The sequence below is a fragment of the Xenopus laevis genome, chromosome 8L, assembly GCF_017654675.1.
Source record: "Xenopus laevis strain J_2021 chromosome 8L, Xenopus_laevis_v10.1, whole genome shotgun sequence".
Lineage (NCBI taxonomy): Eukaryota > Metazoa > Chordata > Amphibia > Anura > Pipidae > Xenopus > Xenopus laevis.
Window position 1 is genome coordinate 24,161,306 of NC_054385.1, and position 23,178 is coordinate 24,184,483.

The 23,178-nt window shown below is 36.8% G+C and overlaps 1 protein-coding gene across 1 annotated transcript in view; it reads right to left on the minus strand.

The window, feature by feature from the left end:
- LOC108698294 (pappalysin-1) overlaps positions 1-23,178 on the minus strand; it is a 204,755-nt gene that overhangs the window by 174,441 nt on the left and 7,136 nt on the right. The window contains exon 2 of the mRNA XM_018229682.2: positions 6,142-7,213. Coding sequence (XP_018085171.1) covers positions 6,142-7,213 — 1,072 coding nt within the window. The remainder of the gene's footprint in view (positions 1-6,141; positions 7,214-23,178) is intronic.

Sequence of the window (23,178 nt, forward strand, 5' to 3'; positions counted from 1 at the left end):
ATTGCTACTGAAATTGGTGTCCGTCTCCCCCAATGTAATGCATGCTTCTGCCATTCTCCTTCTTTACAGGTCTGTTGCAATGCATTATGGAAATCAGAGTCATGGCTGCATGAGTGCTGGCTGCTGAAATATTCTAGACAGAACCAGCAATGCAGAGAATGGTAAATGACAGGTAATGTTTTTTATAACACAAATAATGTGAAAACATGTGAATATATACAATTAATGTATAATGGAAAGTAACTTAGAATTAAATTTGTGTTCATTATGCAAATAATAATAAAACCTCAATTTTACAATTAGGTCACTATGCAGGTTAAACAGTGAATAATTTGTTTTCCGTCCCCTTGCTGAAAACAGTGCTTCGCTGCAGAAGATTAAGACCAAAAGCTCATTAAATACAGAAGGTCTGTCTCTTCCCCAGTGCCAAAATCAAATTTCAAAGGAGTCCAGCACTGGAAAGATATCAAAGATCCTACTGCAGTAATCAGAAAATTTATTTAATGTGTCTATCCAACATATTTTTGTGATGGCTCTTGTTGGACTGGCATGCAAGTGCACATCAATATCAATTTAGAAAAAACATTATCTAGAGAAATTATTAAACAAACAAGTGCCTGGTCTTATAAGGAAACGTACTGAACACTGGAACATCCTATCTTGAATAGAAAGTAACATAGTAAGTTAGATTAAAAAAAATCACATGTCCATCAAGTTCAGCCTTTTAAGTATATATATTACATGCCTAACTGCTAGTTGATCCACAGGAAGGAAACAAAATACCCTATTTGAAAACTCTCCAATTTGCCTCCGAGGGGAAAAAATTTCTTCCTGGCAATCGTTGAGATATCTTTAATATAACTGTATTCCCTAATTTCTAAAATAAAATCCAATCCCTTCTTAAAGCTTTCCAATGTATGCCAGTATGACTGATTCAGGGATAACATTCCAAATCTTCACAGCTCTCACTTAGTGATGGGTGAATCTGGGCTGTATAATTAGCAAAATGGAGAAATAATTCACAAAACGGTGACAGTTTTGTCCAAATGCATTTAAATCAATGGGTGTCCGAAAAATTTTGACACGCGCCAATTTTTATGCACGCAGCAATTTTTATGTGTGAAATTTTTTTTTTCAGAAGAAGAAAAAGAAGAAGTGAAATCAAAACACTATTAGTCCATAAACACTCACTTCAAAGCAAACTAGTTCAGTGTGGCGCCTATGTAGTATGATTGGCAAAACTGCCTTAAGTAAAACTTAACTTTTAATAAATTAGGCTAAAAAGAGAAGAGCGCCCACGAAAGACAAACCCACTGCTAATAGCCCATAAGGCTGCAGTGCAGGAACAATGTCCCTAAAAAACATTCAATTAAAAACCAGCAAATGGTGGAAACGGTGGTGTCTTAATCAGCCAAGGAAAATACTTCGACGATAGTAGTATAAACCGTTGGTTAAAGTGCAAGCACTACCCGCTCCCACCCTTCCATTTGTGCCCCAAGTTAGTCAGCAAGAACCTGCCTGTCTACGTAGGGACAAAGTGGGAGATAGGCTGCCAATGCGTTTCGCTGACTACATCAGCTTCCTCAGGGGCATAAGTGGTGGGCGCTCATCTTTTCAAAGTTTAAATAGGCATTCGCGCCGCGTGTTCGCGCCGCGTATACGCTGGACGCGATTTCCGGGTATTGCGCATGACATCATCAAAAAAGGTCATAGAGACGTTAGTGGGTCTTTTCGCTGGCGTATTTTCGCACAGATATATTGCGCCTGCGCGCCTGACAAGTATGCTGTCGTATTTTCGCACAATCATATGGCGCCTGACAAATATGTGGGCGTTTTTTAATAGGAGGTACATATTTAACCCTCTATAAAGCCAAAAAAGGGGTACCTAGGTGCAAAGTTAGTTAAAGGTAAAATAACAACAAAAATCAAAAGAATTAGAAACATAAGAAAATTATAGAACAGTCACTCAATTGCGGGAAAAATTTGTAGTTTAATCTACACAAACTTGCAGTGTGGTTGCCTTCGTTACACTGTGTTTACCGCTCCTCATTTCATTTCCTGAAATTTTTTTTTTTGCAGCAAATTTTTTGCCACAGTTTCGCAAAAACATTTGCAGATGGCAAAACGAGAAAATTCGCTGTAGATTCATTCCTACCAAATTCATTCACCCATTACTACTCTCACTGTAAATAAACCTTTTTGGAATATTTAGCCAAAACCTCCTTTCTTCTAAACGGAATGGGTGCCCACATGTCAGCTGGAAGGACCTACTAGTAAATAAGCAGTGTCGGACTGGCCCACCGGGATACCAGGAAAACTCCCGGTGGGCCCCGGTGTCAGTGGGCCCTCTTGCTTCTAACCATTTGGCCTATTTCATGGTCATTCCCCTTAATAATGGAAGAATATAGTATATAAATACTATTAGAGAAGAAAAGACTAAGAGAATAAAAAGGTTGATTGAGAAGAGGAGGAATAATAGTTTGGAAAGTGGGCCCAAGGTCTAAGGTTGACTGATGGGCCCCTGGCACCCCAGTCCGACACTGTAAATAAGGCATTTAGAGAGATTATTGTATGAGCCCCTTATTCATTCATACATAGTTATCATATCACCCCTGAAGCGCCTCTTCTCCAGTGTGACAGCTTGGCCAGTCTTTGGTCAGACTTTGGCCAGTCTTTTGTCTCAGGTGCATGACATTATATTTATCAACACCTAGGGGGTTATTTATCAAAGGTTGAGTTTGTTAGGTTTATGATTTTTTTCTACTTCATATAAACTCAAAATGCGAATGTTTGCTTATTTATAAAAATGAAGTCAGGGAGAAAAACTTGAATACTTTAATTGATCGAATTATCTGTGAAAAAACATTGGATAAATCAAATTGATTAGAGTTTTCGGTCACAAACCAACAAAAAAAAAAACCCAAATCATGAAAGCAAAAAACTTCTTCAAATGGTTCACGGGACCTCTGCCATTGATTCTACATGACCTTGATAGATTTTAGCTGGAGTATTTTCGGATTCCAGCTATTTGCAGCTTCTGGGCATAATAAATATTGAAAAATTTGAGGTTTTGTTTATTGTGAAAATTTTTAATTTTTGCTGAAACTACCCTCGAAAAACACAACTCCACCTTTGTAAAACAACTCCCTCCCCCCGAATCTCATCTGCCACTTAACCTCCCAGGTCAAGATCTTGCTGCAAGAACTAATGCAGGGCAACACTGCATTTTTATTACTTTAAAACAAATTAATTTTTTGATGCTACTGGTCTAAGGCAGGGGTCCCCAACCTGAGCCACATTGAAATTGAAAAATAATTGCGGAGCAACATGGAACAATCAATCATGAAAAAGTTTCTGTGGGGCCAAATAAGAGCTTTAATTGCCTATTTGGTAGCCCCTATTTGGACTGGAAGCCTACAAGAGTTTCTGTTTGACATTAGACTGGGTTTTTATGTAACTAAAACTTGCCTCCAAACCAGGAATTGAAAACTAAGAACCTGCTTTGAGGCCACTGGGATTAACATTCAAGGGGTTGGTGAGCAACGTGTTGCCCATGAGCCACTGGTTGGGGATAACTGCTTTAAAGGAGAAGGAAAGGTTAAAACTAAGTAAGCCTTATCAGAAAGGTCCATCTAAATATACCAGTAAACCCCCAAAGTAATGCTGCTCTGAGTCCTCTGTCAAAAGAAAAACTGCATTTCTTTCCTTCTATTGTGTACTCATGGGCTTCTGTATCAGACCTGGCTTCAGCTTAAACCTCATTGCCCTGGGCAAGAGCATGCTCAGTTTGCTCCTCTGCCCCCACCCCTCCCTTCTCTACTGTAATCTGAGCCCAGAGCAGGGAGAGACTCAGGCAGGAAGTGATGTCACACCACGTTAATACTGCAGCTCCTATTCTAAACAGACAGAGAGTTCTAGAGCTTTTTACTCAGGTATGGTAAAACATTCTACAGAATAAATATAGTATTCTAGCTTGCACTATTGCAGCTAATCTATTGGCAATAAAATGCCTCCATAGCTTTCCTTCTCCTTTAAGGGAATAAATTGAGAACAGTAAAGATTTAATATAATTTTAAATGACAACCATTGCTGTTCTGAGTTTTTAGCAGAAAACATTATGCCCCAATCTATGCTCTGAAATTAAGGTTTTTTTTGTCCCAGTGTATATTTGTTTTTTGCACCAGACATAAAATGAGATCACATTTTGGTCACTATTACCCAGGGGTTCAATTATATTTGCTATATGTTCCGGGTCATTAGAGATCACTGTCTCGCCACATTTAAAACATATTTCAACCCACAGTTCCTTTTGTACAATTTTTCTTCTTGCTTGACTTTTTTCCCTACCTAAACAAGTTAGAACCTCCTTATGTACTACTCTCTAATTACATAAAAGGGTGCCACGCTGTACTCGAAAATATTCTTTGAGTTATAAAAGATTACTTTTGCAGTTAATATTTCATATATATTGCCATGATACCACCTCAGTATGGATAACGCCTTCTAACACACTACTGCATTACCCACTAATATTTGTTATGAAATTATCACTTGAGCATGCACAAAAAGGAAACATACTGACATTTTTACATGTGGTACACTGGTTTTTTAGTGTCCAAGTGGTAACTAAAGGAACATCATGAATTTAAAACATTCAGCAAGTTTTATTGAGCCACTGGTTTGTGATGAACCTCAACATCTTGGGGGGGATAACCCTCCTTGACAAAAAAAGTATTATCCCCTGAAAGGTTGAGCTTCTAAAAGGGGTGACTACTACTCTTTAAACTAAACTCTATTTACTCTTACTCAACTAAACTGAACATTCATATCACAATACATTTCACTCATGAAGAGGCTATAGAGCTTAAAGGAGAAATAACCCCCCTTAAGAGAAAGCCCTTAACCCTCCATTGCCCCCCCCCTCCCTGATTCCTCCGAGCATTGTCCATTACTTGAAAAAAGGTGTTCCTAGCTGTAATGCTGACATATCTATGCAGAGTAGTGCAGTGGAGCTCAAGGGCACCATCTTCCGTATCTTTGTATATTCTTGTTTTCCTTCAGCAAAAGTAATGGACTATGCAAGGTGGAAGCAGGGAGGGGGGCCAATGGAGGGAAGGGGATGGGGGCTCTCTTAAGGAGAGGTTTAGTTCTCCTTTAAATAATCTACACTTTGTAGTGACTTTCGTTTCCTTCAATTTTATTTATGATATATATTGCAGCACTTAGTATAATTCCTTTTAGAATATGTTACAGTTTAGTTTTTATTTTATGAAGGACATTCAATTTCTATCTTATATGGAGTTCCGTTGTTTGTCTTCTATTAAAAGTAGCCCTTTGCCACTGTGATAAATGCCTACTCATTCAGGAACTGACAGCTGTGGACCACTGAACCATCACAAGCCACCCAGCCAAGCCCATAATGGTTGCCTATTTGAGCACACTGATTAAATAAAAATTATGTCTTGACAGCACTGGAGCCAGATGTGAACATTTCGTGTTGCAATAAGGCTGCAGTGAGATGAGTGTCAGCTAGAATACCTGTGGAATGAGGCAGATCGCAATACTTGAGCAACAAGTATTTGATACTTGATATGCCCAATCCAATACTACTCTATGGCTTCAACTTTTCAAATACAAAAAAGTGCGCTATGATACTTGGTTCCTTTGTCCACTGTTCATTAGTTGATTGTTTCAAGTTACTTTTATCTTAAAACAGCCAGACAGAGAACATAAAACCCCCATCCAATTAAACTGTTTTGACCACACTAGACAACCATAACACATTGTAAAGCACTCTGCCAATCACTTACAGAAACTATTGTGTAATCCCACTGAATTGAAGACAGTTCCTTCAAAATGGTAATTCAGTCTCACAAAGCATTCCACCACCATTCTTCTGCTTAAAGGCCAACCATTAAGATCAATATGACAAGCCAGATCTGGCAATCTGCATTATCCAAAACATCTGTAATCTGAATTCTTGGCTCCCCCGGCTAACCTGTGCTATACAAACATTTGAAAATATTTTTGCATATCTTGGTGTAGTTTAGATAAATAGCACAAATTGATTTTACAGACCATTTTTTAAACTTTTTGTGCTAAGTCAACAAAAGCTCTACAATGCTTTACAAATATTCCTACCTGTGAGGTGACTTTGGATCAAAGCATGTTTTTGCGACATCAGTGACATTAGGGTTACAGCAGTCTCCACTATCAAAGTCAAAATAATGAATGTTGCAATCCATATCACACACTCCATTTTGTTTCTTTTTTAAAGCCACAGAAGGCATGGGACGGTAGCGGCAATCTCCACCATCAAATCCTGTAAGTGCATGGTTGCACTCAGGCTCACACACTTCATTGCCAATTTTCAAGATGTCACAGTTGGTAAGGATAAGCCTATGACGTAAGAAGGAGTCATTCCTTTCTAGTAGATCCAGTTCCCAGGTAATGTTGTATTTGCTGAATGCCTCGTTTAATCTCTGATGCTGAAGTTCAATTTGATCTTTGGTAACTGTGGGGTTCTCATGGTTGTCATCATATACGTTGACCACTCTATAACGGACAACTTTTGGTTGTCGAAAACTTGTAAACTTGTTATAGTTAGCGATCACCTCTAAATTGTCACAGAGGGTTTGCCCACACTGGGGCAAATCAAGAATGGTGTCCAGTGACGAACCATGGTGGTAAATGTTCTCTATTTGTGGAAATTTGCCATCCTTCATTGGAGACCAGGCACGTTTCACATTCTCAAAGCTATCTTGTAGAACAAGTTGAGGTAGAGAGGTGCTTAGCCCATGAACTGCTTGGCCCATGTCATGGATTATTTTCTCCTGTGTACGAGGTGTTTTCCAGAGACTAAATTGTTCCAAGTATCCCCGGTAATTCTGATTCAGGGCATTGCCACCAATCATGAGAACTTTGCACTTTTGAGTGAGAGGGCTAAAGATGGGGCCAACTTGCTCACTACTTGTAGCTGCTTGGGCCCCATTAACATAGAGTTTAAATATTCGACCATTGTAGGTGACAGCAAGATGTACCCACTGGTTATGGAGGTAGCTACGGTGAGCAGTGATGGTGGTTGCTTTCCGTGCACGATCAGTCTTCAAGGTGAAGTAAAAGCGAGGATCTCTGGTACCCTGATCACGCAAAGCCTCAATTCCAAGGACCCAGCCACGATCATGAGAGGTATAAGAACATTTGTCATAAAGTCCTAAGAGCCCCCAAAAAGAGAAACATGTGAATTAGAAAGATCAACATACACATTGGTAATTTACAAATCTGCTCATCTATTAATTTATTTACTCACTTTATAAGTATTGTGCAAAACATTAAATTATACTTGTTGAAAAATATTCTACTGCCATTCTATATTCTAATAGTTTGAGGGAAGCTTGCAGTAAAATGAATCAAATTTCAAGTAAACCATCCAAGGATGAAGAACAGATAATACATATAAATATAACAAACATTTGTGAGATTAAAAATATATATGTAGTGAGGGCATACATAAAGAACAGAATGACAGGTATGGAACCTGCTATCCAGAATGCTTGGACCTCGGTTTTTTTTCCAGATAAGGGATCATTTGCTAATTTGGATCTTTGAACCTTGAGCCTAATTTAAATAATTATTAAACCCAGAAGGATTATTTTGCCTCCAATAATGATTAATTATTATTACAGGGAAAAAAGAAATCATTTTTAAAAATGTAAATTATTTGATTATAATGAAGATTATAATGTGGGATGGCCTTCCTGTAATTCAGAGATTTTTATATAAAGGGTTTCCAGATAACAGATCCCATACCTATATTTACAGATTTCCAGGCAGTAGGTTTGCTACATAAGGCTACACACCACAAAGGCTGTTCTGCTCAATAATTGCAAAATTGGAAATATATGAAGTTAACTACACCCCAACCCCAACAACCAACACAGGGGCCAAGGATATTGTTTTTCTCAACACAATGCTAGCAGCATCATCATATTTTTTATTGGATTAGCTAGATAATACTATGGAAATGTATGCCCTACTTTTCTATGTGCTCATCTGCTTTAATTCCAGTAAAGTCTATAACAAATTTATCTGTCCACTGCTTACCTTTACTTATTCCTGGCTTCACCTATTTTCAACCAAAAAAGATAAAATAAAATCCTTGCATGAAAAGGCAGAACTGTTTTAAATTGCTACATTAATTCTGCATGCTTATTTTGTTAAAGGCTGCTGGAACTCCCTTTTTCCTGTTTCTTTTGGAAAAGAGGTACCAGAGAAAGATGATTCTGTTTGCAGTGCACAATTGCGGGGGCACCCACAGTTCAACATGCTTTGGGCTCAATTAAATTACGGGCGCTCATTTTCTGATGTGTCATCAGGAGTTAACTTTTGTGGAAAGTTTTTTTTCAAATGTATATACAGCACATGCCTGTGTGCTGTCTCATACATCATAGGTAAAGTTTATCTTCAAGAGATGCACTCCAGGGCTTCATAGTGTGGTGAAAATGAAGAAAATGTATATTGTCAACGTTTCAGTCTCTTTTTGAAGCTTTCTCAAGACATGAACAGAAAAAGTGCCTCCCCCTATATTCAATCCCAGGATTATGGTTGTGGGATTTATCTACACATTATTAAGAGACTAATGGTGGTTCACTATGTGTTTCACTGCATATATAGGTAAAGTTGCTGTACCGTGTTAGCCACTAAAAATGTTACAGGGCAACCCTTTTAAAATACAAAAATAACAAAAGTGGTATAAAGGTGATATCTTTATTGGCTAACTAATATAATCATAGCAAACTTTCAGAACATTTTAGTTCCTTTCAGCTTGAAAAAGGAAATAAAATGTTCTGAAAGCTTGCTATGATTATATTAGTTAGCCAATAAAAGTTTCAACTTTATACCACTTTTGTTATTTTTTTATTTCAAAAGGGTTGCCCTGTAACTGCATATATATTACTATGTTTACACTCTCATACACAGCTTTTTTACTTACTGATGATGTCAGTCAGTGGTTTTGGTGCCATCTCTTGTATTTAAATCTAGTGGGAGGCACTATATATATATATATATATATATATATATATATATACAATTCCACAAAACACTATTTTCATTTTTACTACCAGTACGACTTATTCACACACACACAAGTAGAATGGACAATTTTGGAAGCAATTCACCATTTTTTTCTATTGACCCAAAGTGAAGCATTTTTTCACACAATTCCAACATAATTGCGACCTCAAGGAACTAAACATGATGCGTCAAAGCATGAACAATGGTCCTTTTGCTGAAAATGTTATTTCTGGCATGGTGTCAAAATGACATCTGCCTATGATTTTTTATGTGCTCCTTGGAATTACCAGACTGTTTTAAAGGAACAATAACAAAAGATTTTTTTTAAAAAAAATTGTTTCTACTTAACGAAAAAAAAACCCACCAAGGCAGTTTAAACTCGCAAAGTCTTTATTAAGAAGGCTATAGAAGAAGGGAGGAGAAATGGAGCGCCGCACAATGGACCGGCGCCCTCCCACCGTTTCTGAAGAGGAGCGCAAGCAGAGAATCGGTAAGTAATTTCTTAATATAAACTTTGCAAATTTAAAGTTAAAACTGTCTTGTTGTTTTTTTCGTTAAGCAGAAACTAATTTAAAAAAAAAAAAAAAAGTATGTTAATGGTCTTTTAAGAAGGCAGTAGCTCCAAGGTTAATTTCAATATGCACAATTTAGAACAGGAGACGGGACTGCACCGCCACCTACACGGAAGTGCAAGGTCCTTTAAAAGGGTGGTTCACCTTTAAGTTAACTTTCAGTATGTTATAGAATGGCCAATTCTAAGCAACTTTTCCATTTACTTTCATTTTTTGTTTTTTTTAGATTTTTAATTATTTGCCTTCTTCTTCTGACTCTTTCCAGCTTTCAAATGGCGGGGGGGGGGGGTTCCGACCCCATATAAAACAAATGCTCAATAAGGCTACAAATGTATATTTATTTCTACTTTTGCTTACTCCTCATTCAGGGCCTTGTATTATATTCTAGTCTCTTATTATTATCTTTTACCTCTTTTATCAATGCATGGTTACTAGGGTAGTTTGTAAATTGTTGAAATTAAAAACTGGATAGCTGCTGAATCAAAAGCTAAATAACTCAAAACCACAAATAATAAAAAATTAAAACCAATTGTAAATTATCTCAGAATTTTGTTTTAAAGGTGAAACACCCCCTTTAATGCGTCATGGGGTGCAGGAGCTTTTTTCCCTCCGGTATCTACTGATAAATTAGTAGATGAATTAGCAGACAGGGCTTTACCGAATAGTTAAACTTCATAGATGATATGAAAAAAAACTTTTTATGGTTTAATCTTTTATGGTTCTTTTAAAAGTCTGCATTCCACTAAAGTATTCTTCTTCAATTCAAACAATATGCTAAAATAGCCATATCTTGCATTCCCTAAACAAAGCAAGTCAACTGAATAATACACATTTTTTTAAAATTCCTTTTGATCAATAAGTAAATAAGTAAGATTTATCTTAATGACAGGTAAAACCTCAACAACTGAGCAACACAATTCCTCCTACTTTCACAGTACAGATGGAGGTCCATGAAAAACATCGCTATGACATTCATATAGTGAAGCATTAGATAATTAAGCATCAAGGGGAACCATAAAATGACTCCTAATTCAAATTTGGCAATTTCATTGCATTAATACATTTGTATCCATTCTACTACTTAAAAGAGAAACAACCCCATGCTACTAAAATCCCCTACCCCTCTACCCTACATAGACCCCCTCCCTACCCCACCCCCTCCCAGCCTAGGTGGTACCTTTGCTAAACACCCTAACTCTTTACTTACCCCTCGGTGCAGATTCTGTTCAGCAAAGTTCATGGCCGCCATCTTCAGCCGCTTTGGTAATTTTCAGGTCATGCGCAGTTGTCGCGAAACAGAAAATTGCTCCAACTGCGCATGCACTGATATGCCGCTCTATTCCCGAAGACTACCGTGAACTCCGATGCCCTGAATCTGCACCGAGGAGGAAGTAAAGAGTTAGGGGAATTTAGCAAAGGTACCACTTAGGCTGGGGGGAGCATGGAGGGGGGTCTATGTAGGGTAGGGGGATAGAGGATTTTAGTAGCAAGGGTTTGGTTCTCCTTTAAGGCATGGTTTACATTTAAGTTAACTTTTAGTAAGTTATAGGGTGGCCAATTCTAAGCAACTTTCCAAATGGTATTTATTTATTTTTTTTTATAGTTTTTTTTAATTATATCCATTTTTCTTCTGAATCTTTCCAGCTTTAAAATGTGTAAAAAACAAATGCTCTGTAATTGTACAAATGTATTCTTATTGCTACTTTTTATTAACTATCTTTCTATTCAGATCATTTCCTATTCATATTCCAGTCTTATTTAAATCAATGCATGGCTGCTAAGGCAATTTGGACCCTAGCAAACAAATTGCAAACTGGAGAGCTGCTGAATAAAAAACTCAAAAACCACAAATAATAAAAAATGAAAATCAATTGCAATTTGTCTCAGAATATTATTCTCTACTTCATACTAAAAATGATCTCAAAGGCAAACAACCTTTTTAAACAAAAAAAAAACCCCTAAACCTTTCTTCAAATGTATCCACAGAGGTTGACAAAGGTTTAAGACATATCACCTATTTAAACTGCAAATATGTACTAACTAACTATTTATGTAACACAGAATTAGTCAACTCTAAAGCTGGCCATAGACGCAAAGATCCGCAAATCATGATTCGTACGATCGGATCGTTGCGTCTATGGCCAGCTTTACTCTTTATTAATGGAGTGCCATAATAATGTTGACCCTACTGTAAAGCCAATGTCAGACAGGTTGTTTTCTCTGATGGTGCATATACGCCAGCAAACAAAAACCAATGCAATTCCTCCTTCACCTCCTTATGTTCACTGACAGGCATGAGACTGGCCTGTTAGCAAATCAGGAGCAAAAGACAGCAAATCAATTTGAAATTGGTTTAAAGAATACTTCCTTTGGTGGTCCTTAAAGTGCACTTGAATTTGTTCCCCTCACCAGAGGTGTGGGCTAATAGAACCCACTCTTCAGTTGGGAGAAACAAATAGTTTTTTTTAAATAAATTACCCTGCTAGTGCTAGTCTGCCGGAACCAAGAGGGGCTATTAGTCCACAACCCTGGTGGGAGAAACTATTTCAGGTAACAGGTGCCATTTAAACCTTATATGCTTGAAGGCACAGAGGGTAGTAGCTCTATATCACTTGCATACAGATCCTTTTTATATATATATATATATATATATATATATATATATATATATATAGTGAATAAAGTACACCCTCTTGTAAAATATAAGGATATTATAAGTTACCGAGGAGTTTCATGACCATATAAAAACACGAGGCCGAAGGTAACTCCGAGGTAACTTCATATTTTGCAACTGGGGGTACTTTATTTATTATAATACACATGTTTTAATGAGTCATGTGACAGAAATGACATCAGAACTCACCGTTTATAACTGATGACATCAGAACTCACTGTTTATAAGGATATAATTTACAGGATATTCATGGCTCTTGTGTATTATATATATATATATATATATATATATATATATATATATATATATATATATATATATAAGCACTGCGTATCTTGACAGCGCTATATAAATAAATGATGATGATATATATATATATTTCAAAAAGAACCAGCAACACAGGGATATTTTCAAAAACAAAAAATGTATATTTAGTGAAGCATGTTTTAGCCAACATAAAGTTTTGGTATATATAGCCAATGAACCACAAGCAACTAAGGAATGACATCACTTTCAAAGCATTAAAGTGATTGGTGCAGAACATAAAAAAGTGATTAATGCACATCATTTTAATAGAGTTAAAATCCTTTTTTATTATTAAGGTGACGTGTGCTTCATAATTTACCATATACTAATAAAAATATACATAAAACCAGCCCAATGAATGAATGCATATTGTGATAAGAATACTTTGTATATAGGGAAAATAAGTTAAAGGTTAAAAATATGTTGCATATACATATTACTAATACAATAAATCCAAGTTAGCTACAACAGCATCCTATAATGCGGACTCCACTTGAGGGGGCTCCCTGATGTATCTTTCCCTACTTCTCTATATTAATTATTCTGTTGTATATAAAATATCACGAAGTGTCTTACCTTAATTATCACCATATCTCTCACTACTATATATATATATATATATATATATTATATATATATTATATATATATATATATATTTGTGTGTGTTCATTCTGTAAATCTGTTAGATCTACCTTATTGTTTTAGAAACTGTGGGGTATATTTACCAAAAGGTGAAAATTTCATATTTCTAGCAACTGTCTAATTGTTCTTTATTATTTATTATTTTAGCTTTTTTTATTATTATTTGCCTTCTTGTTTCCACCTTTCAAATGGGGGTCACTGACCCTGGCAGCCAAAAACTGTTAGCTCTGTGAGGCTACACTTTTATTGTTCTTGTTTGTTTTGTGTTTCTTATATTCGTATTCAGTCCTTCCCATATTCATCTTCTAGTCTCTCATTTAAACCACTGCCTGATTGCTAGGGTAAATATGACCCTAGCAACCAGATAGCTGCTGAAATACCAAACAGAAGAGCTGCTGAATAACCACAAAAAAAATAAAAAACTAACTGCAAGATGTGTCATGATATGAACCTCTATATCATACTAAATTTTAAGGTAAACCACCCCTATAAAATTTTTTGTTTATTGTAAAGTATATTATAGCCTTTCTAAAGTACAGTATATGATTATCTTAAATCCAATTGTTTTTGCAATGGCCACCTATGGCAGCTGTTACTATAAAGGCCAAGTTTTATACTGCATGTGCTTGCTTACAAATTAATCTTCAATCGGCTCATGTGTGCCATGTGTCACATCCGCATGGCAAGCTGTAACGAAATGTAATGTGTGTGTATACCATGTGTGCTGCTCCTCACAAAATTCAGGGGCAGGTGAGGTAATTCGTAAAGAAAAGGAGATTCAAGGTCAATCACTAGCCAGAGTGCACATGGTGGGGGCCTTTCTAGCCTTAGCAAGATTTAAGCTGTAGCTTTTTGTTAGAACTTCTCTTTTAAAACTCAGCAGCATTGTTCCTCTTGTTGCCATGAACTGTGTGCCCAGATCTGGATTTGCATATTGGCACATAACTATTCACAGGACTGTCAACACTTGTGGGATTAGTGACCAAATACCTCCGGGACAAGAATGAGTAGATCGGGGTAAAGAATATTAGCTACAAAGCACTGCAGGTTGCAAACATACAAAGCATTACATGTCCATCTTCCAAAGACTCCATTTTATCCAAATAACCCACATTTTTAATTAATTATTTCCTTTTTCTCTGTAATAAAGTTGCTCTGGCAGAATTCTGAACTGAAATCCATTTCTCAAAAGAGCAAACAGATTTTTTTATATTTATTTTTTAAATCTGACATGGGGATAGACATGTTGTCAGTTTCCCCGCTGCCCCCAGACTTGCTCTGATAAACTTCAGTCACTTGGTGTGATATCACCCCCTCCCTCCCCCCCTCCCAGTAGCCTAACAACAGTGGGAAGGTAACCAGATAGCAGCTCCATAATACAATACAACAGCTGCTTTGTAGATCTAAGACCAGCAATCAAAAGTACAATCCAGGTCCCACTGTGACACATTCAGTTACAATGAGTAGGAGAAACAACAGCTTGCCAGAAAGCAGTTCCAGCCTAAAGTGCTCTCTGTTTCTGAAAGCACATAACCTTGCAAAATGACCTGAGATGGCTGCCTACACACCAAAAAAATACACTTGCTGGTTCAGGAATGACATGTTATATTGTAGTTTAGTGTACACATATAGTGTATGTAGTGTTCACTTCCTGAAACGCTCAAGTATAGGAGCTAAAACGTTGAAATAAACCACAGTTGTTTTTCAAAAAAGACCTGGAAGTGAGGTTCATTTTTGGTATATTGCAGTGTTTATACAAATGGCCTGTAGATGTCACTCTGCTTAAGACTTATACTGTGCATACTTTCTATACAGCTTGTGGTGTTAGAGTTGCTTACTGTTGTGTAATGGCTTCATGAGCCTGCTAATAAAGCACTGTATTACTCTACTCATCCTCGACTACCAAAACATAACATATATGATATGATATGACATATAACCAGCACCCAGGCAGTTGATTACGTTTTTTTGAGTGCACCAGGCGAGATGGAGTTGTCTATTTGTGTCTATTTTCTGTGATATAAATATATATATATATATATATATATATATATATATATATATATATATATATATATATATATATCACAGAAAATAGACACAGTCACAGAAATCCCATTATATAAATATATACACAGAAAATAGACACAGTCACAGAAATCCCCTTTCTCTTTTCAGTAGCTCCAGTATAACTAATGCATGGTTCCAGTATTAGGGTAACATAGCATTACTCCCCACATGAGGCACAGTGTTTCCCAGTGGCGTAACTATATGTCACTGGGCCCCACAGCAGATTCAATTTAGGGCCCCAAAATATTGATAAGGTGGCCTGTTCTACCCAGACATATTAAAATTGGCTATTAATAAGGGCCTCACTGGGCCCCCTATTCTACTGGGCCCCCCTGCAAGCACAGGGTCTGCTTCCTCTGTAGTTACGCCCCTGGTGTTTCCTTCTCCCATCCAGACAAGGGTCATGTCTTCCTCTCAAATACAGGGACGAGTCGTGTATCTCCTTCTCCCACACATGCAAGGAATGTGAGCACTCTCTCAGCTGCCACTTGATTACTTGCAGGGTCGGATTGGGCAAGTGGGACACTGGGAAAAAAACTTGGTGGGCCCAGACCCGCTTCCCGATCACTACATATATATATATATATTTATATAATTACTGCAGGAAATAGATATACAGTATCTCCAGACCTGCCAGTATAATTTCTATAGAAAATGGGTAATCAGCATATTCGATATACCTGGTATACCACTAAGATCACTGTAGAAACAGCCAATGCTGGTAAGCTCAATGCAGAAATGGATAGATAACCTACACTTGCACAAGCAGATCAACATGTATTATATATATCTTTTCACGTGTATGTTCACAGAAAGTTATGTGAAGTTACTGAAGAAGAAAGCAGGTTCAGTGCTGCCCTCAAAATGACCAAATGTGTGAGAGTTGTGCTGCCTGCAGAGATTTAATCATATCTGCATCTATAACAAATCTCAGATTTATTAAAGGCTTGATAATCTGCTCTGGAGATGCAGTGTGCCTTGACAGGGTGGGCTTTCGGGTAATTTGACTCAGGGTTATCTGGGTTCAAAGAGGTTTGCAATAACTTGTGCAAACTACACGTTAGTCTTTTGACTTTGGCAAACCATAATACTAACCTACACACTATATTCAGATGCTTAAGATAAAAAATAATAGCATCTTCCAGGGGCGCTGTTGCCATGAGGTGAGTTGAGAAACTCGTCCCAGGTGGCAGCAGCCTCAAAGTTAGCGAGCAAATAATGCAAAAACTATACAAAAGAAAAAATTACGGCCAATGGAAAAGTTGCATATAATAAGTCATTCTAGAACATACTAAGTTAACTTTTAGTATGTTATTGAATATCCACCCTTTAAAGGCAAATGCTATGGGTTACTGCTCCTGGGCAAACTTAGCATGTAAAATATATGTACATTATTGGTAAATACAGGCGTAAACTAGGGGATCGTTTTTATGTAATAATGTGACAAGTAATTAAAGTAAAGTAATGTCACATAAGGCTATTAAAATAGCATCCCCTTTTAACGAGCTGTAGCTTTTTGTTAGAACTTCTCTTTTAAAACTCAGCAGCATTGTTCCTCTTGTTGCCATGAACTGTGTGCCCAGATCTGGATTTGCATATTGGCACATAACTATTCACAGGACTGTCAACACTTGTGGGATTAGTGACCAAATACCTCCGGGACAAGAATGAGTAGATCGGGGTAAAGAATATTAGCTACAAAGCACTGCAGGTTGCAAACATACAAAGCATTACATGTTCAATGGATCTCAGAACAAACACTCATACATTTATGGGATTATTTACTAAACTCCAGTTGGGCTTTTTTGGGGCAACATTTTTAGTTTTTTTTTTTTTAAACTTGAATTTTTCTAGATTTATTAAAGCCTGATGCAGCAAAAAGCCAGAATCCAAAAATCCATCTCAGACCTGCTGAGGTTGTGTATATGTAAGTATAAATAAAAACTGTGAAAATAGTTTCTAATATAGTTAGTTAGGCAAAAATGTAATGTATAAATATAAAGGCTGGAGTGGCTGGATGTGTAACATAATAACCAGAACACTACTTCCTGCTTTTCAGCTCTCTAACTCTGAGCTAGTCAGTGACTTGAAGGGGGGCCACATGGTACATATCTGTTCAGTGAGTTTGCAATTGATACTTAGTTCAGATTCAAAAGCAACAGATATGGCCCATGTGGCCTCCTATCAAGTCTCTGATTGGTTACTGCCTGGTAACCAGGGTAACCAGTCAGTGTAAACCAAGAGAGCTGAAAAGCAGGAAGTAGTGTCCTGGCTATTATGTTAGACATCCAGTCACTCCAGCCTTTATATATTACATTTTTGGCTAACTAACTATATTACAAAAATTATTTATTTAGCACAGCCCATCTATTTACCCCGTTTTTATTTTTACACTGAACAATTCCTTTAATTCAATGACCAAAACCTTATAGGTTACATGACACACTGTATCTACTGTTTTACCTGAACCCTTTATATGCTTGTTTTTTTGTTTCTTTTTCTACTATGGTTTTACTGTTCAATTGGGAATAAAAACAATAAAAAGTTTCCTTTAAAAAAAAACAATTGTTATCTGCTCTTTAATTTTGTTTTTTTTATCTTGTAAAATAAGAATTTGTTGGAAAGAGCTAACATTTCTTGACAACAGCACTAGGAGAACAAGGGAGAACATTTTAAAACCATGTTTAAATGAAAATTACTACACAATTAAACTGTTATTAAAAAATGGTATGGTAAGTAGGGGACAGAATGGAAGGGTGGTTGCTCCACAGCTAGTTCACCCCAACTGATTAGCCATTTGACTGAATATGTTGTGAAGGACAGATCTGAATTGGCATGTATGGAGCAAGTTGACTTACAGAGCAGCCTATGGGGCAGCTAGGAGGTGGAACAAGTGTAAGACTTTGGTCTTTTTCAACCCAACTGAATTATGCAACTATGTTTCTACGTAATACAGCTTGTCGTAATAGGGGATTTAGCCAGGACTCTCCATGTTGAACTGTGTGCTGTTTGCCTGGTGCTTGGGTTCAGTATGTAGTGGAGCTAATACAGTAGATACTGTAGATTACTGTGAGGTGCTGAGGAAGCATTCATAAAGATATTGGTGATAATTAAGAAGTAAGTGGATTCCTATCAGGAAATAGGTGAAAAGTGGAAGGCAAGGACTTCCCAAGGGGCTTAGCTCAGATATATTATTATTAACATGTATTTTTAGAGCACCAACATATTGTGCAGAGAATGTCTAAAAGGAAATTGACAAATGACAAGTTTAGTAAAGGCATATATATTTTTATAGGTGCATGAATTTGGGCACCCCAACTGAGATATTACATCAATACTTAGTTGAGCCTCCTTTTGCAAATGTTAAAGCCTCTAGATGCCTCCTATAGCCTTTGCTTTTGACTGGATTCTGAATGGTGGTATTTTTGACCATTCGTTCATACAAAATCTCTCTAGTTCAGTTAATTGATTGCTTCTATTCATCCCATAGATTTTCAATGATATTCAAGTCAGGGGACTGTAACGGCCATTCCAGAATATTGTACTTCTCCCTCTGCATAAATGCCTTTGTAAATTTCGAAGTGTGTTTAGGGTCATTGTCTTGTTGGAGTATCAAACCCCTGCGTAACTTCAACTTTGTGACTGATGCTTGAACATTATCCAATAGTTTGTTGATACTGTGTTGAATTCATCTGACCCTCAACTTTAACAAGGGCCTCATTCCCTGAACTAGCCACACAGCCCCACAGCATGATGGAACCTCCACCAAATTTGACAGTAGGTAGCAGGTGCTTTTCTTGGAATTCGGTATTCTTCTTCCACCATGCAAAGTGCATTTTGTTATGACCAAATAACTAATTTTTTGTCTCATCAATCCAAAGCATTTTGTTCCAAAATGACTGTGGCTTGTCTAAATGAGCTTTTGCATACAACAAGCAACTCTGTTTGTGGCATGAGTGTAGAAAGGGCTTCTTTCTCATCACCCTGCCATTCAGATATTCTTTGTGTAAATTGAGCTAAATTATAGAACAATGTACAGATACACCATCTGCAGCAAAATGGTCTTGCAGGTCTTTAGAGGTGATCTTTAGGTTGTCTGTAACCATTTTCACAATGCTCCTCATATGCCACTCCTATATTTTTCTTGGTCTGCCAGACCTGGGTTTTACAGCAACTGTGCCTGTGGCCTTCCATTTCCTGATTACATTCCTTACAGTTGAAACTGACAGTTTAAACCTCTGAGATAGCTTTTTGTCACCTTCCACTTAACCATGATCAGATCTTTTGAGAGTAGCTTTGAGGATCCCATGCTGTCACTCTTCAGAGGAGAAGCACAACTTGCATTTGGCAACCATGAAAACTGTACTGTAGCTTTTCTCATGATTGGACATACCAGCCTATGAAGTTCAAGGCTTAATGAGCTAATCCAACCAATTTGGTGTTGCCAGTATGCATTCAAACTAGCGAAATTACAAATGTTTGCACATTTGAATTACTTTCATACAACTGAAGACTGCTTCACTAAAAATCTTTGTTCAGAAAACACCCCAATACTCAGATGTTCCTGGGAAATAAAAGACATACTACTATCTTTTTTGTTGAAAGTGGACTAAATTTTTATGCAGGCTGAGCAAGGAACTCACATGACTTAAGATATGGTGAAAAAGAGATAACGTTTATTTATTATTCCATCGTTTCGGTGAGACCTTTATCAAGGTAACAACAGAGTGAAAAAATTCTAACTTTATACCCCACCCCTTGAAAATGGCGCCAAAATGTGTGTAATTAGTTGCTAAGGAACCATGTGTGGATCAGTGATCGGTTTACTAGTGTTCACATAGCTAAACACTGTAGACATGGTATTGTAAAAGCAGTGATATTTGTTATAACATAATGTAACTTAAGTGTGATTGTCACAAATAGTCACACTTCGGGGCTTATTTATGAAAGTCTGATTTTATCTCAGCATTTTCTGCTACAACTCCGATCAAATCTGTTTGGGTTTTTTACGTTTATTTATTATTACATGTTCCCGAAAATTTGCTTTGCAGGAAAAAAACTGAATTTCACAATTTTTTTTAAATTTTAAGTTTTCTGAATTTTTTCAGATTCCTCACTAGCTGTTTTCATTTGTGCCTTTTAAAATCGGAACCTTTAATAACTTTCATGGCAGTTGTGGTTTTAGAAAAAAAGCGTTTAAAAAAGAAGCTCTAATACCACTGACATTCAACCTTAAATAATGGGCCTTCGCATGTCATGGAGGAAGTCATATCTGCACAATAATAAACCGTTACCAGTATTAGATATATGTTTACTAATATGGGCATACTTAGGATAATGACAGTAGCTGTAGGATAAACTCATGTGATCGACACAACAATACAAATAAAGTTACACAATTCAATATAATAAGCACCAACTCCCCCTCCCCAATGAAGTCGCTGAGATATTTCACCCCCTTATAACCCTTTTCTTATTTCTAGAGAAGTGGACAATGAATTGGCAATGTTTAATCCCTTAGGCACATGAGTTTGCAAGGTACTGATCCAAAAATACTTACCTTGTAACACGCTAATCTGTTGATTTCTTTATAGTCAATAATCATAATTCTAAGGTTATTGTTCTAATCATAGTTCTAAGATCACATATGTTATGTCCTTCTCTACACAATATACTACTAACAGATTTTCATATCAATAATCATAGTCAATAATCGTAATTCTAAGATTATTGTTCTAATCATAGTTCTAAGATCACATATGTTATGTCCTTTCTCTACACAATATACTACTAACAGATTTGCATATCCTTTTACTTAACCATCATTATATCTCTCAATTGCATATCAAATATGACACTATGAGATCTGTAAAATGAGTTTCAAACACATGATCTGTTTTTCCCACATAGACTAAAGAACACATGCGGAGTAAAATTAAATATTCTGATGAAAGTACAGGTTGTTATCCAAGAAACTAGATGTGTGATATCCTCTGTACTGCAGAAATGTAGCTTACTAAGTCGGCATGTCTTCATGCCTCGTAGGGTTGCCACCTTTTTAGAAAAAAATAGTGGCCAACCTGTATTTTTATTTTCTATACAGTATATTAGTTTTACGTGCAAAGACTAATCTCTTAAATATGTTAGGATATCAATATTACAATTACAAATATGCACTGGGAATGTTGAAGAATCTTTATTGTTTTTGTTCTCTTAAAGGAATTGTTCAGTGTAAAAATAAAAACTGGCTAAATATATGGCCTGTGGAAAATAAAACATGTTTCTAATATAGTTAGTTAGCCAAAAATGTAATGTATAAAGGCTGGAGTGACTGGATTTTCTCACATAATAGCCAGAACACTACTTCCTGCTTTTCAGCTCTCTTGGCTTTACACTGACTGGTTACCCTGGTTACCAGACATTAACCAATCAGAGACTTGAGGGGGGCCACATGGGTCATATCTGTTGCTTTTGAATCTGAGCTGAATGCTGAGGATCAATTGCAAACTCACTGAACAGATATGTCCCATGTGGTTCCCCTTCAAGTCGCCTACTGATTCAGAGTTATAGGGCTGAAAAGCAGGTAGTGTTCTGGCTATTATGTTAGACATCCAGTCACTCCAGCCTTTATACATTACATTTTTGGTTAACTAACTATATTAGAAATATTTTTTATTTTTTATTTTGCACAGCCTATCTATTTACCCAGTTTGTTTTGACACACTGAACTGTTCCTTTAATATATATAATAGAGGAGCCAGTTGTACAGGGCCTCTTTTGTAGTAGTGCAGATGGTTCAGCTTAAAAGTGTCAGTGGCTACTTTAGGGTATGTTTAAGCACACATGAAGAACCAGGATCTGAGGTCTGAGGGTCCCTTGAATACCTCAAGATATGATTAGTTTTAGGTAGGCCACTTTTGTAGGAAAGCTGCTTTAAAAAGAGATTATGATCTTAACCTGGACTTATAAAATTGAAACATCGACACCTGAATTGGCCAAGTTTTTGAAGGTTTATTAAGGGATAACATTTTGCCAAGAAAATGACACCCATAGACTCCAATTAGTGAAAAAAATTGTCTTGCATCAAAAAAAAAAAATTGTCACCCATAGACTTCGATACATTTCTGCAAATTTCGTCATTGCACGAATCTTTAGCAAAGCGAACGGGTCAGATTCACCTATCACTAATCACATTCAAGATTAATTTCTGGATAATGGCAAGAGTAATAATCAGAATGGCTTTATGAAACACAGTTTATATCTTGGTAATGTTTACTGTACATATATAGAGAACTGGCTAGAAGATCATTCAAAGAGGCTGTACATGGCATGGGCTATCCTCTAATTGGAGCAGGATTCTGAATTGCGTGCCTTAGGGTTACCTATTAATTTGTTCATTAATGACTTACAAAGTAGAGCATATTAAGTAGGGATGCACCAAATCCTATATTCGGTTTATGATTCAGCTGAATCTGAGCATTTTGCAGAAGGATTTGGAATAATCCAAGTGCGTAGCTGAATTAAATCCAAACCATTAAACTCATGTGTGCAAAAATGTTTCTGCATGCTGTGCCCTAGATAGTTTTTAACCCGTCTGGGACCTAATTTTAATATGGCAAAAGGGTTCAGATTTGGGATTTGCCAGCATCCCAAAACCATGCACTTGGTGCATCCCTAATTTTAAGCAGTGTTTCAATGTTTTCTGATGACACAAATCTAAGAAGGACAATTAAATCCATCCAGGATGTATCATCCTGTAGGGGTTTCTGGACCAACTGCCAATATGGGCAACTACTGTAGGTGTCAAATTAAATTGTGTTAAAAATGCTTGGTGTTT